This window comes from Anguilla rostrata, chromosome 18 (assembly GCF_018555375.3).
Source record: "Anguilla rostrata isolate EN2019 chromosome 18, ASM1855537v3, whole genome shotgun sequence".
In the NCBI taxonomy this organism is placed as follows: Eukaryota; Metazoa; Chordata; class Actinopteri; order Anguilliformes; family Anguillidae; genus Anguilla; species Anguilla rostrata.
In genome coordinates this window covers 50,764-65,173 of record NC_057950.1, presented here as the reverse complement: position 1 = coordinate 65,173, position 14,410 = coordinate 50,764, and the positions used below count along the sequence as shown (strand labels likewise).

Genomic DNA, 14,410 nt, shown 5'->3' with positions numbered 1-14,410 from the left:
CAGATCCAGAAACACGCCTTTCACCACAGCAACCAGAGTCAGAAACACGCCTTTCACCACAGCAACCAGAGTCAGAAACACGCCTTTCACCATGGCAACCAGAGCCAGAAACACGCCTTTCACCATGGCAACCAGAGCCAGAAACACGCCTTTTACCATGGAAACCAGAGCCAGAAACACACCTTTTACCATGGAAACCAGAGCCAGAAACACACCTTTCAACATGGCAACCAGAGCCAGAAACAACCTTCCACCATGGCAACCAGAGCCAGAAACACACCTTCCACCATGGCAACCAGAGCCAGAAACACACCTTTCATAATTGCTCCCAAAAGAATGCTGAGAAACTGCATCAACACACATCTCAAGAAGTGTGCGTCATCGCCAGATTTGTAAGGAAAACCACGATGGTCAGAGCAGATGTTACATTACATTACAGGCATTTGGCAGACGCTCTTATCCAGAGCGACGTACAACAAAGTGTATAACCAAAACCAGGAACAGGTGTGTTGAAAACCCTAGAGGGAAGTACAGTTCCAAGTGCAGGTTATAATGAACTGACACTCTCTTTACCAATCAGAATCAAGTACTAAACCAAGCCATGTTATGGCAATGGTATATGGTATACTCTATACAATAACATCAACAGGCAGGTTCCACCCAGAACACGAGGCTGCTTCAAGTGAAACCTGGACTGGCTCAAACTGCCATCCATTAGGATTGTTGTGTCAGTCTCTAAACTGCTGTGACAACAGACTGGTATTTAAGCCCCTGGTATTTTAAACCCCCTCTGACACAACAGAAGAGACAGAGACAGATGGCATCTGCTACAGCATAAACTCCTGCTCAATCAGCTAATGCAATCTGCAATGCCCAGATCACTTTCATAGTTCCACAGATTAAATTTTTTATTTTTCAAAAAGTTTTTTTAAAACATTTATTTTGGGAAAGCAGCATAGCCACATCCCAGAATGCCTCTCTCCTTCCTGACGTCATGGCGACTCACCTTGTTAGCACTCTGTAGCGTGGTGACCTGGGCAGGGGTATCGAAGCTCACGCCCCCCTCGCTGTCCGCCTGGGTCACCGAGGCGAGGGCGGGGCTGGGAGGCTGTCCCAGGACAGGGATTGAGGGGTGAGACTGGGGGGGCGGGGGCGCCAGGCTGGGGAGAACGCTGACCGCCCCAGGAAGACGAGGGACGGCGCCCGGGAGGAGGCTAGCAGGGTGAATGGCCAGGTTAGCCTGCGTGGCACACACAACCAGCAGTGAGACACAAGCCTGCAGCCAAACTACAGCACAGCTGCAGACACACCACAGGATCTCTGTGCTTCACACACACCACAGGAGCCGTGCAGACACACCACAGGAGGTCTGTGCTTCACACACACCACAGGAGCGCTGTGCTTCACACACACCACAGGAGCTCTGTGCTTCACACACACCACAGGAGGTCTGTGCTTCAGACAGCTTCTAAATGCCTGCATCCCAAACAGAGTCCAGCAGTGTGCATACCTGAGAGCATACCTGGGTTCTCACATGCAGGGATGTGATGTTTAGCCATTTGGGCTCCTGATAAGCACACACATCAAGCGCCTTTGCACTCTGATAGCTTATAGCAGGAGAGCATGTTAAACAGAACCAAATGCCACTGGCCTAGTGGAGACATTTTGGGTCTGGAAATCAAACAATTATTTTATGAAACAATCACATCCCTGTGGGTAATATACTATTTACACAGAGCACCCCCCCCCCTGGACAAACACAGTGAGAATGGAAAGGACAGCTGAGACACAGAAAGAATGAGGATAATACGTCAGGCACAGGCAGGCCATGTACACTTCAGGCAGCCCTTCACCAAGGCCAAACCACCGCTGATAATCTTCCAGGGCTCTCCACAGGAATTCTACTACTCAAAGTGGTCCTGGGGGTTAGGAAAGTAGTCTGTCATTGGCACAAATATTCTTTTTTATTTTATGTCAATTTGAACTAACACAGGAAGTCCATCCATCCATTATCTATACCTGCGTATCCTGGGCAGGGTCGCGGGGGGTGCTGGAGCCCATCCCAACGTGCATTGGGCCAGAGGCCTGGACAGGCCACCAAACTATCGCAGGGCACACACACCATTCACTCACACACTCATACCTATGGGCAATTTAGAGTCTACAATTAGCCTAACCTGCATGTCTTTGGATTGTGGGAGGAAACCAGAGTACCCGGAGGAAACCCACGCGGACACGAGGAGAACATGCAAACTCCACACAGAAAGGCCCAGGCCTTGATGTGAGGCGACTGTGCCACCCACTGCACCACCATGCCGCCCAAAAACACAGGAAGGGTAATTGGAAAATATGCATAAAAGCACTTTGACTTCCAGTATCAGAAACCAGAAGCCTTTATTTTTCTTGCTTTTTCTCTGACATCCTGGCTAAAAATATAAGAAAAATTTGAGAAAAAAAAACATTGGACCATTTATAATTATTTGCATCAGTGGGAATCCCTGACCTTCTGTGTCAAGCGCTTGAAAGAGAAACGCATGCAATGTTTTCACCTTTTCAGACAGAAGTTCACAGAGATGAGTTAGAGAAGCGAGAGGCAGTTTAGATAGCGGAATTTTAACGCAGTAGATATTTACTTGGAGCTTTCCAATCCGTGAGGAGGGTTCTTTAGATTTTACAGGACTTGTAGGTTTCTGTGTAATTGGATAAAATAAGTTATGTTCAATACACTATACAACAACACTATAAAAGGTGTAATGTAACAGGTGTATACTTAATAATAAACAATTCCTTTAACATCTACATATGAAAATTCTACAAACAAATGGCCCATCTGAGTTTTCACCTGTCTCCAGGACAAAGTATTTGTATTAGAATAGAACTCTTCACAAGGGCTTGATGTAAACCTCCCTCTCAGTAACTTAACACATACCGGAGTACGTCAAAAATCAAACAGTTACCAGGGGAATGGCATACTGAAATAAAAACAATGGAGTCCACCATATACAATTAAATGCATATTTTCATGCATTCTCTGGCACACTCATTGATACGTTTCCATATGAAAAGCACAGCCAGAACCAGCTTAAGGAGGCCTGGGTAGTTAGAAGCTACTTGCTCACTGATGTTGTGTCTTTGCATCAGACACTGCAAGAACATTCCTTACTAGCTTTAAACTCACAGTCTGACCATGGTACCTTTCTACCTAGTGCTTTTCTTAGTCAATAGCTTTCAGCTTCCAGAAACGGATACACACTATTTCTGACATTTGCCTTTTTTGGGAATACAAGATGACTCTTTTGTTTTTTGATAATATAAGTACAGGCAATTCTTACAGTGTGTGTACGTTAGACAACTTGGCACCTCATCTTCAATATCGGTTATCAATTGGAAGTCGCCTGTACAAGTGCAAGTTATTTGAATCTGCAAGTTGAAGGAAAGTGTAGTATAATGATTAGGGAAAGTATAGTACAATGATTAGGGAAAGTGTAGTATGATGGTTAGGGAAAGTGTAGTATAATGCTTAAGGAAAGTGTAGTATAATGATTAGGGAAAGTGTAGTATAATGGTTAGGGAAAGTGTAGTATGATGGTTAGGGAAAGTGCAGTATGATGGTTAGGGAAAGTATAGTACAATGATTAGGGAAAGTGTAGTATAATGGTTAGGGAAAGTGTAGTATGATGGTTAGGGAAAGTGTAGTATGATGCTTAAGGAAAGTGTAGTATAATGGTTAGGGAAAGTGTAGTATGATGGTTAGGGAAAGTATAGTACAATGATTAGGGAAAGTGTAGTATAATGGTTAGGGAAAGTGTAGTATAATGGTTAGGGAAAGTGTAGTATAATGCTTAAGGAAAGTGTAGTATAATGGTTAGGGAAAGTGTAGTATGATGGTTAGGGAAAGTGCAGTATGATGGTTAGGGAAAGTGTACTATAATGGTTAGGGAAAGTGTAGTATAATGGTTAGGGAAAGTGTAGTATAATGGTTAGGGAAAGTGCAGTATGATGGTTAGGGAAAGTGTACTATAATGGTTAGGGAAAGTGTAGTATAATGGTTAGGGAAAGTGTAGTATAATGGTTAGGGAAAGTGTAGTATAATGGTTAGGGAAAGTGTAGTATTATGGTTAGGGAACAAGGCTTTCACCTCCAAAGGCTGTAGATTCAGTTCCCGGTTGGGATATACCTGTTCCAGTGAATTCCTAGCAGTATAAAGGGTTTGTTTGCATAAATAATGCAAGCTGGATAAGAGTGTTCTCTAAAATGTAAGTTATTGAGAGGGAGGCTTATTTGAGTTTAGCTCCTTGTGCAGTGTCAGAAAGTCACCTCTGATGAAGTCTAGTATTCTCTAACCACAACTGAATATCGCTCTATGGACATTAAACAACACATTAATGACAGACTCCCATATTTTAAACAGAAAAAGCTTTGTATTAGAAAAGGTAATTATGACCAAAAGGCAGTTGACTCATTTGTCTTGACAAGGGAAATGTTTAACTGTACAGTGCAAGATATTTGACCTGGACTACTTATGAATGAAAACTTAAAACAGCACATTAAGTGAAAGTGATCCATTGTGACTGAACAGCTATCAATCAGTAACTCACCTGAGCGTCTGTAGACACAGGTGTGCTCGCTCGCTGGATGGGGGCTTGCTGGGCGGGGGCTTCCTCTTTCTTAGGCTTCTCTGCTACTTTCTTCAGATGAAAACAAGAGTCAAGAGGAAAAGAACGTGAAAGTTCGCAAAGACGTCCATTTCAAATCGCCCTGCCAACGTCCATTTAAATGGATGCTTCACTTTCACATGGAGACGGTGATCCCAGCCCAAGCGGGCTGTGGCACCTGCTGATCCTGCCTGCGCCTCAACTTGTAATTACTGCACCAGACTGAAACCACTATTTGAACCGGAAGTCAGCCACCTGCTGTTTCTGGACTAAATCAGCGGTTGATGGCTGAAATGGCTGCTCTAAAACCCATAGGCTTTCTGGCCCAATAGACGAATATTACACCCTCACCAGCTGCAGAGAATAGTACAGGGACTGCTGATAACCTTCAGGGCAGATGATGTTAGCCCACTGTGTGGCGCGTGGCACAATCCAAACATACGCTTTAAATAAAACATCTAAAAGGAGAAACTGTTCATGTAGTAAGCCTGCATAAAAAAATACTGTGTTGATAAATAAAATTTCTGAAGGGCTTTATATTCAAATATGTTTCCAAATAAAGAAACCAATCAGCCATTGTTCAAAAGGAAAAGTGAATAATAACTACCGTATAACTATATAAAAATGTAATACAGTAGACTAAATCTACTTTACAAAATAGTACAGCATGTTAAAGTTTGTCTGGGGTACATACAGAGAACAATAGCAAATACAGGTGATGACATAAATAAAAGAGTGGGAATTGTCAGCACAAGTTGATTATCTTTGTGTAGCTGTGATGCTCTCTGGTGATCTGGAGACCCGGCCACAGGAGGATGCGTTTTACCGCTGTGGGTTTGGCGGTGAAAATGTTGTCTTCCTCATCCCCGAAGACAACATTTTCACCGCCTGCTGGCTTCACTGCGCTAGCGTCCTCCCCTAACAGCGTGGGGCCTGCTGGCTTCACTGCGCTAGCGTCCTCCCCTAACAGCGTGGGGCCTGCTGGCTTCACTGCGCTAGCGTCCTCCCCTAACAGCGTGGGGCCTGCTGGCTTCACTGCGCTAGCGTCCTCCCCGAACAGCGTGGGGCCTGCCGGCTTCACTGCGCTAGCGTCCTCCCCTAACAGCGTGGGGCCTGCCGGCTTCACTGCGCTAGCGTCCTCCCCTAACAGCGTGGGGCCTGCTGGCTTCACTGCGCTAGCGTCCTCCCCGAACAGCGTGGGGCCTGCTGGCTTCACTGCGCTAGCGTCCTCCCCTAACAGCGTGGGGCCTGCTGGCTTCACTGTGCTAGCGTCCTCCCCTAACAGCGTGGGGCCTGCTGGCTTCACTGCGCTAGCGTCCTCCCCTAACAGCGTGGGGCCTGCTGGCTTCACTGCGCTAGCGTCCTCCCCTAACAGCGTGGGGCCTGCTGGCTTCACTGCGCAAGCGTCCTCCCCGAACAGCGTGGGCCTGCTGGCTTCACTGCGCTAGCGTCCTCCCCTAACAGCGTGGGGCCTGCTGGCTTCACTGCGCTAGCGTCCTCCCCTAACAGCGTGGGGCCTGCTGGCTTCACTGCGCTAGCGTCCTCCCCAAACAGCGTGGGGCCTGCTGGCTTCACTGTGCTAGCGTCCTCCCTAACAGCGTGGGGCCTGCTGGCTTCACTGCGCTAGTGTCCTCCCCTAACAGCGTGGGGCCTGCCGGCTTCACTGCGCTAGCGTCCTCCCTGAACAGCGTGGGGCCTGCTGGCTTCACTGCGCTAGCGTCCTCCCCTAACAGCGTGGGGCCTGCGGCTTCACTGCGCTAGCGTCCTCCCTAACAGCGTGGGGCCTGCTGGCTTCACTGCGCTAGCGTCCTCCCCTAACAGCGTGGGGCCTGCCGGCTTCACTGCGCTAGCGTCCTCCCCTAACAGCGTGGGGCCTGCCGGCTTCACTGCGCTAGCGTCCTCCCTGAACAGCGTGGGGCCTGCTGGCTTCACTGCGCTAGCGTCCTCCCCTAACAGCGTGGGGCCTGCTGGCTTCACTGCGCTAGCGTCCTCCCCTAACAGCGTGGGGCCTGCTGGCTTCACTGCGCAAGCGTCCTCCCCGAACAGCGTGGGAGTAAGCACATCCTTTTTCACGTAAAACAATCTCATCAGAAGCAGTTAATAGATGAAGATTCAGAAGGAGGCACATTCCAAACACTATAGTCAAAGAATGCACTGGACACTGATGGAGACTGCAGCTCTACTTTTCTTCCTTCTGGGTGTTTGGCAATGTTAACCTCTCTAAAAAGGGGGACCACAGCCGGTTTGTAAAACTGCTTGAGAAATCTGTCAGTCTGTCTCAAATCACAGTGCTGTTCCATGTTAGCACATTATACAGCGAATGATGCGTATTTATGTTTGGGTTTGCGTACATAAACGGCACAGTTGCATCGATGCCAAGACCCCCTACCAAATGGAGAATGAGAAGAGATCAGCAGTGAAAACAGACACAAGACTGGCAAGAATGCAGTGCAGATACGCCAGCAGAGACGAGTTAGAGCAGGGATCTCAGGTTCAGTCCTGGTACTCTAGGGACACACTGTCAGCAGGTTTTTGTTGCACTTTACATTTTAGCCAGTCCTTGAATTTCTAAGGAGGCAACGCCTCCTTTGCAAAGACTGAACTGGCTGGTGATTGTAAGGAAACCACAGACACCTGCAGAAACTGGACTGGAGCTGAACCTGCATTCTGAGATTCCTGCTTTACAATGCTCTAGATTTTGGCGGCTCCTCACGGTGGGTTTCACGGATGTGGAGAAGAGGTCCACGTCCGGGTCGTTGTCCTTCTGAAGTTTCTGGGTGAAGAGCAGCTCCTCATCCTGGAAGACCCGGGTGCTTTTGGTGCGGGTCCTCTGCTCCTGGGCCTAAAGGAGGGACGACAAAACACACTTCACCTGCTAGCAAACAGAATTTACCTCTCCACCAGTCCCATAAGTCTTTTGGCATCCTAGATAGGGTTAGGGTCAGGGTCATGTCTCATCTTTACCATATCTTATATTATCTTTTGAAACTGCTATTTCACTAGAGCCTTACTGCTGGCCTCATAGTCCATAAACTAATCCTGGCTGTGCCAGAGCCAGCTGTGGCTGGGGATTGGCTGAGGCATTACTAAGGGAAGTTTCAGTTGCTAGGGTACCTTATGCCACTGCTCTAGTCATTTGGGTGCCTGCAGTCTGTATGTGCTAGTTCGGATCAGCTCTGGACTGCAGAGCGTAAAGAAATAGTGGCTGGGGACATGGACCACAGATTACACAGAAACTAGATGGTCATCTCCTACAAGACTCTGTCCTTCTTTCTGTTTGCTCAACCAAATGGTAGACCATGTCTAGCTGAAAAACCTGTAGGTACTTAAAGGGTTTTACAACAGGAGGTTCTAGCTGGTAGCAGTTAATGGTGCTTCTGAATGCCGCTTGAACATTGTACTGTACTTTGTCACACCCCCTTACGTAAATTTCAGAAGGTTCATCAAATCTGAATGTTTCTGTGCGGGGAGACAGCAGAGTGGAATATCTGAAAGTTGTTAAATCTAAAATACTCAACCTTGAGCGTGTTCTTAGCAGCTGGCTGGCTGGAAGTAGACACAGCCTCCTCTACTTCCTCATCATCTTCGTCGTCGTCAAACAGGCTCACAACATTCTTCTTGGCTCTGGGCTCTTCCTCCATGGGAGGAGGGCTGTCCTTATACAGGAAGTCATCCTTGTCTGGGTCCTCCAGAGGACTCTTGGTTGGCTATTTTAAGGAAACCATGGAAACCAGACACAAAAATATGAAACTCAAAAAAAGCACACTTCATTTTTTGTCCAAACCATACACCAGTGAAGATGATGGCATAAAGTCAGCAAGCCTTGTGAGGGTATGTATAAGGAGCAATGAAATATTATAGAAGTCCAACCTTGTATTTCAAATTAAAATTGTAAGTTTAGAGGCAGGTTTGAGCTGCTGTTTGAGGGTGTTTAGAGGCAGGTTTGAGCCGCTGTTTGAGCATTTAGAGGCAGGTTTGAGCTGCTGTTTGAGTGTGTTTAGAGGCAGGTTTGAGCTGCTGTTTGAGGGTGTTTAGAGGCAGGTTTGAGCTGCTGTTTGAGCATTTAGAGGCAGGTTTGAGCTGCTGTTTGAGCGTTTAGAGGAGTTTAGCGCTGTTGAGCGTTTAGAGGTAGGTTTCAGCTGCTGTTTGAGGGCGTTTAGAGGCAGGTTTCAGCTTCTGTTTGAGGGCGTTTAGAGGCAGGTTTGAGCTGCTGTTTGAGTGTGTTTAGAGGCAGGTTTGAGCTGCTGTTTGAGCGTTTAGAGGCAGGTTTCAGGTGCTGTTTGAGCGTTTAGAGGCAGGTTTGAGCTGCTGTTTGAGGGCGTTTGAGGGCTGAGGTCTACCTTGGCTGCATCCTCTTTTTGTTCTCCAAACAGGCCGACGGCCCCTAACAGCTTCTTTATGGGCTCCTCACTTCCCTGCGGCGAGCTCTGCGCCGATGTGCCATGCACGCCTTCCTCTTCCTGTTTGCCCAGATCGGAGGGAGGCCTGGAGTCTGGAGACAAAACCTACACGGGGGGGGGGGGGGAGGACAGAGAGAGGGGAAAGAGGGGGGGGGGGTAGAGAGAGAGAGTGAGAGAGAGAGGGGGGGTAGAGAGAGAGAGACGGGGGGGGGGGGAGAGAGAGAGAGACAGTGAGAGAGAGGACTCACGGTCCATTCACTGCAGAGAGGCTGGAAGTGTGGGCACTGCACACTGAGGACACCGAATGCTGCACACTGAGGACACCGAATGCTGCACACTGAGGACACGAATGCTGCACACTGAGGACACGAATGCTGCACACTGAGGACACCGAATGCTGCACACTGAGGACACCGAATGCTGCACACTGAGGACACGAATGCTGCATACTGAGGACCCCGAATGCTGCACACTGAGGACACCGAATGCTGCACACTGAGGACACAAATGCTGCACACTGAGGACACCAAATGCTGCACACTGAGGACACGAATGCTGCACACTGAGGACACGAATGCTGCACAGTCAGGACACGAATGCTGCACACTGAGGACACGAATGCTGCACACTGAGGACACGAATGCTGCACACTGAGGACACCGAATGCTGCACACTGAGGACACGAATGCTGCACACTGAGGACACCGAATGCTGCACAGTGAGGACACGAATGCTGCACACTGAGGACACGAATGCTCCACACTGAGGACATGAATGCTGCACACTGAGGACACCGAATGCTGCACAGTGAGGACACGAATGCTGCACACTGAGGACATGAATGCTCCACACTGAGGACATGAATGCTGCACACTGAGGACACCGAATGCTGCACACTGAGGACACGAACGCTGCACACTGAGGACACGAATGCTGCACACTGAGGACACGAATGCTGCACACTGAGGACACCGAATGCTGCACACTGAGGACACCGAATGCTGCACACTGAGGACACGAATGCTGCACACTGAGGACACGAATGCTGCACACTGAGGACACCGAATGCTGCACACTGAGGACACCGAATGCTGCACAGTGAGGACACGAATGCTGCACACTGAGGACACCGAATGCTGCACAGTGAGGACACGAATGCTGCACAGTGAGGACACGAATGCTCCACACTGAGGACACGAATGCTCCACACTGAGGACACGAATGCTGCACACTCAGGGCTGGTTATCAGAGCCACTCTGGGCCAACGCCCTTTCCAGGGCCCCTTCCTGCGTTTGCTCAGTATCATCCGAGCTGCCCCAGGAAGAGCAGCTGCTGCTTATGGTACAACTAAGGGGAATCCAAATAAAATAAAACACGAGACAAAAATGTGTGAAAAAGAGCGTACTTTCACATCAGGGGCACTGCTTTCTGTGGCTGGTGGCTGGAAACCAAAGAGGGAACTCCTGCCTTCTTCATCTTCCTCTTCCTCCTCAAACAGTAGAGACACTCTCTGGGACTTCTTCTTACTGTACGGACAAAGGGAAAGCTACGGTTTGCTTGCGGTTTGTCTCGTAACATATTAACTTATTTCCTCAGTACACGTTGACCTTGGCATATTCTTCAACCCCTGACAGAAACTGGAATCTCACTTCTGACCCCTAACCCCAAACTCTTTACGCAATCAGACAAACAACATACACATTTGCTCTTCCGTGCTGTTTGTAACAATAAAAATGACAGCTGCAAGCGCTTTTAGAAACAGAGTAAATAGCAGCACCATACAACCTTGTGTCCTTAAATGTCAGCAGTACCTGGTCTCCTTGGTGGCGGTGAAGAGGTCATGGTCACCATCGTCCTCGTCAAACAGGCTGTCTTTTGGAGCAGCTCTAGCGCTGGGCAGACTGGAGGGGGCGCTGTTGCTGCCTCGCATGCCTGTTTTCACATCAGGCTTGACCTGGCTTGGTTTGCTGCTCATCCACTGATCCTGCTGCTCCCAGGAGAAGACCATGCAAAGAGCTGGACTGTCTGATCTGAACCAGGCTAATAATTTCACACTGGCTGACTGTACCAGGCTCACTTTCCCCCCAGTACACAAACGGTATTATTTATACTTTTCTACATGTGACTTTGACTTACGATTGACTATAATATTGGTGAAATCTGAATTAAAATTCTACTAGTCCTGTCAACACACATTCCATAATTTTCTTGGACTGGGACTTAATAACAATGTTAATTATAAAAGATCAAGTTCACAGATGCAGGCTTCAGGAAGCTGCCATGACGTGTTCCGATTTAGCAGGAGACTTTGTCACTGCCTGCCGAATAATAGAAAACTAGGCAGTGACTACACAAACCACAGATGGGAGCATTACATACAGCGTGAATTTAATGTTCTGTGAAATAAACTGGGTCACCGACCGCGCGTTTTGGGCAGAAGGGTTAGCGTTAGCTGATTAGCTGTGAGGGTATTTTCATTTTGGACAGAAGGGTTAGGGTTAGCGTTAGCTGATTAGTAGTAAGGGTACGCCCGTTTTGGGCAGAAGGGTTAGCGTTAGCTGATTAGCTGTGAGGGTACGCCCGTTTCGGGCAGAAGGGTTAGGGTTAGCGTTAGCTGATTAGTTGTGAGGGTACGCCCGTTTTGGGCAGAAGGGTTAGCGTTAGCTGATTAGCTGTGAGGGTACGCCCGTTTCGGGCAGAAGGGTTAAGGTTAGCGTTAGCTGATTAGTAGTAAGGGTACGCCCGTTTGGGCAGAAGGGTTAGCGTTAGCTGATTAGCTGTGAGGGTACGTGTGTTTTGGGCAGAAGGGTTAGCGTTAGCTGATTAGCTGTGAGGGTACGCTCGTTTCGGGCAGAAGGGTTAAGGTTAGCGTTAGCTGATTAGCTGTGAGGGTACGCCCGTTTGGGCAGAAGGGTTAGCGTTAGCTGATTAGCTGTGAGGGTACGCCCATTTGGGCAGAAGGGTTAGCGTTAGCTGATTAGCTGTGAGGGTACTTGTGTTTTGGGCAGAAGGGTTAGGGTTAGCGTTAGCTGATTAGTAGTAAGGGTACGCCCGTTTTGAGCAGAAGGGTTAGGGTTAGCGTTAGCTGATTAGTTGTGAGGGTACGCCCGTTTTGGGCAGAAGGGTTAGCGTTAGCTGATTAGCTGTGAGGGTACACCCGTTTTGGGCAGAAGGGTTAGGGTTAGCTGATTAGTAGTAAGGGTACGCCCATTTTGGGCAGAAGGGTTAGGGTTAGCGTTAGCTGATTAGTTGTAAGGGTACGCCCGTTTTGGGCAGAAGGGTTAGCGTTAGCTGATTAGCTGTGAGGGTACGCCCGTTTTGGGCAGAAGGGTTAGGGTTAGCGTTAGCTGATTAGTAGTAAGGGTACGCCCGTTTTGGGCGGAAGGGTTAGGGTTAGCGCTAGCTTATTAGTAGTAAGGGTACTCCCATTTGGGCAGAAGGGTTGGCGTTAGCTGATTAGCTGTGAGGGTACGCCCATTTTGGGCAGAAGGGTTAGGGTTAGCGTTAACTGATTAGCTGTGAGGGTACGTGTGTTTTGGGCAGAAGGGTTAGGGTTAGCGTTAGCTGATTAGTAGTAAGGGTACGCCCGTTTTGGACAGAAGGGTTGGCGTTAGCTGATTAGCTGTGAGGGTACGCCCATTTTGGGCAGAAGGGTTAGGGTTAGCGTTAGCTGATTAGTAGTAAGGGTACGCCCGTTTTGGACAGAAGGGTTGGCGTTAGCTGATTAGCTGTGAGGGTACGCCCATTTTGGGCAGAAGGGTTAGGGTTAGCGTTAGCTGATTAGCTGTGAGGGTACGTGTGTTTTGGGCAGAAGGGTTAGGGTTAGCGTTAGCTGATTAGTAGTAAGGGTACGCCCGTTTTGGACAGAAGGGTTTACCTCATCATCACTGAACAGGGCGCTGGAGCCCAGCTTGCTGGACTTCTGCACTGAAACGCTTTTTCCCTGGTTCGATTTGGATTTAGTGGGCGCAGTCGAAAACAGATCCTGAAAGACAAAGGACCGTTCAGTGAAAAAAGCAATGAAGCAAATGACAATCACTGCTATTCACTCACCTTCTAGTGCAGTATTTATTCTGCAAAGACATCTGCAAAGGCCGCTCAAACTGTCCCAGCACAGGCTGAGCAAACTCATTGGCCAGGCCTACCTCCCCTTCCTCGTCATCGAATATAGAAAGCGGAGCTTTGCTGGGTTTGCTTTGGACAGCAGGCTCAGGCCTCGTCTGAGACTTAGCAGCAGAAGGAAAGATCTGTGAATGTTGAGGAGATTAATGATATTTATTGATGATGAAATGGGGTGTAACAGTTCATAACCACCAAGAACAAGCAGGCAGTTACGGCTCACAGTTCACATGTCCTCCACTGCAGACCTTTCGTCGTTTATGCATAAATCTCAGAGAATATATGAATATATTCATATTAACCAGCTCTGTGGATTGCACAATAACATGTTCATGCACGCTAACTGTGTTTATTTCATTTGAAACCCCTAGGTGGAAATGTCCAGCCTCAAATAGGCTGGCTATATGGCTAATACACACACACAGACTTCTTGGACAAAATGCCCCAAAAGCATGGACAGGTCTGATATGCCTTCTCAAACATTAGGTGCGATGAAGCACCAATAACTCCACTTAACTCTGATGCTGTTGTGACTGCAGGTAACAAGGTGAAAGAGTGAGTCGAACCTGTGTGTCTTCATCATCAGAGAACAGCCCTCCACTCTGGGGCTTCACGGCAGGCTTAGGTGATGGTTTGGCAACGGCAGGCTTAGGTGACGGTTTGGCAACATCAGGCCCGGATACCGTCTCAAAGCAATAGACAACACAAGTTAATTAATCATGGATTAGCTTCACCGTGTCAATCAGACTGTGAGTGAGAGAGAGAGAGGGAGGAAGAAGAAAGAGAGCAGCAGAGATAATTAGTGGACGGTCAGCTACCTCCTCTGATTTCTCCAAATCCTCGTTGGTGGAGGGCTGACGTCTCTTCAGACCCTCGACTAGGACGTTCTTGGTACCGGGTCCAAACATAGAAATGGCCCCTGCAGGCATCTGAATGCAATCACAAACCATGAAAATTAACTTAGCTGAACACATTCACAAAACATGAACATTAACACATCTGAACACAGTCACAAACTGTTAATATGAACACACTTGAACACATTCACAAACCATTAATATTAACACAGCTGAACACAGTCACAAACCGTTAATATTAACATAGCTGAACGCAGTCGCAAACCATGAATAACAACACATCTGAACGCAGTCACAAACCATGAATATTAAACACTCCTGAACAGTCACAAACTGAATATGAACACGTGTGACTCATGTGTAACTGAAACCTACAAAA

General features: G+C 48.1%; 1 protein-coding gene across 4 annotated transcripts in view; it reads right to left on the bottom strand.

Moving 5' to 3' along the window:
- The window catches only part of washc2c (WASH complex subunit 2C), a 34,738-nt gene that overhangs the window by 2,959 nt on the left and 17,369 nt on the right, over positions 1 to 14,410 (bottom strand). For all 4 annotated transcript variants that reach the window (XM_064317733.1, XM_064317730.1, XM_064317732.1 and 1 more), the window contains 12 exons: positions 13,993 to 14,103; positions 13,741 to 13,860; positions 13,201 to 13,302; positions 12,933 to 13,040; positions 10,867 to 11,042; positions 10,461 to 10,581; positions 8,996 to 9,160; positions 8,174 to 8,362; positions 7,369 to 7,497; positions 4,599 to 4,688; positions 2,634 to 2,690; positions 1,007 to 1,240 (listed from right to left, as the gene is read on the bottom strand). In XM_064317733.1, the coding sequence (XP_064173803.1) occupies positions 1,007 to 1,240; positions 2,634 to 2,690; positions 4,599 to 4,688; positions 7,369 to 7,497; positions 8,174 to 8,362; positions 8,996 to 9,160; positions 10,461 to 10,581; positions 10,867 to 11,042; positions 12,933 to 13,040; positions 13,201 to 13,302; positions 13,741 to 13,860; positions 13,993 to 14,103 (1,602 nt within the window). The remainder of the gene's footprint in view (positions 1 to 1,006; positions 1,241 to 2,633; positions 2,691 to 4,598; positions 4,689 to 7,368; positions 7,498 to 8,173; positions 8,363 to 8,995; positions 9,161 to 10,460; positions 10,582 to 10,866; positions 11,043 to 12,932; positions 13,041 to 13,200; positions 13,303 to 13,740; positions 13,861 to 13,992; positions 14,104 to 14,410) is intronic.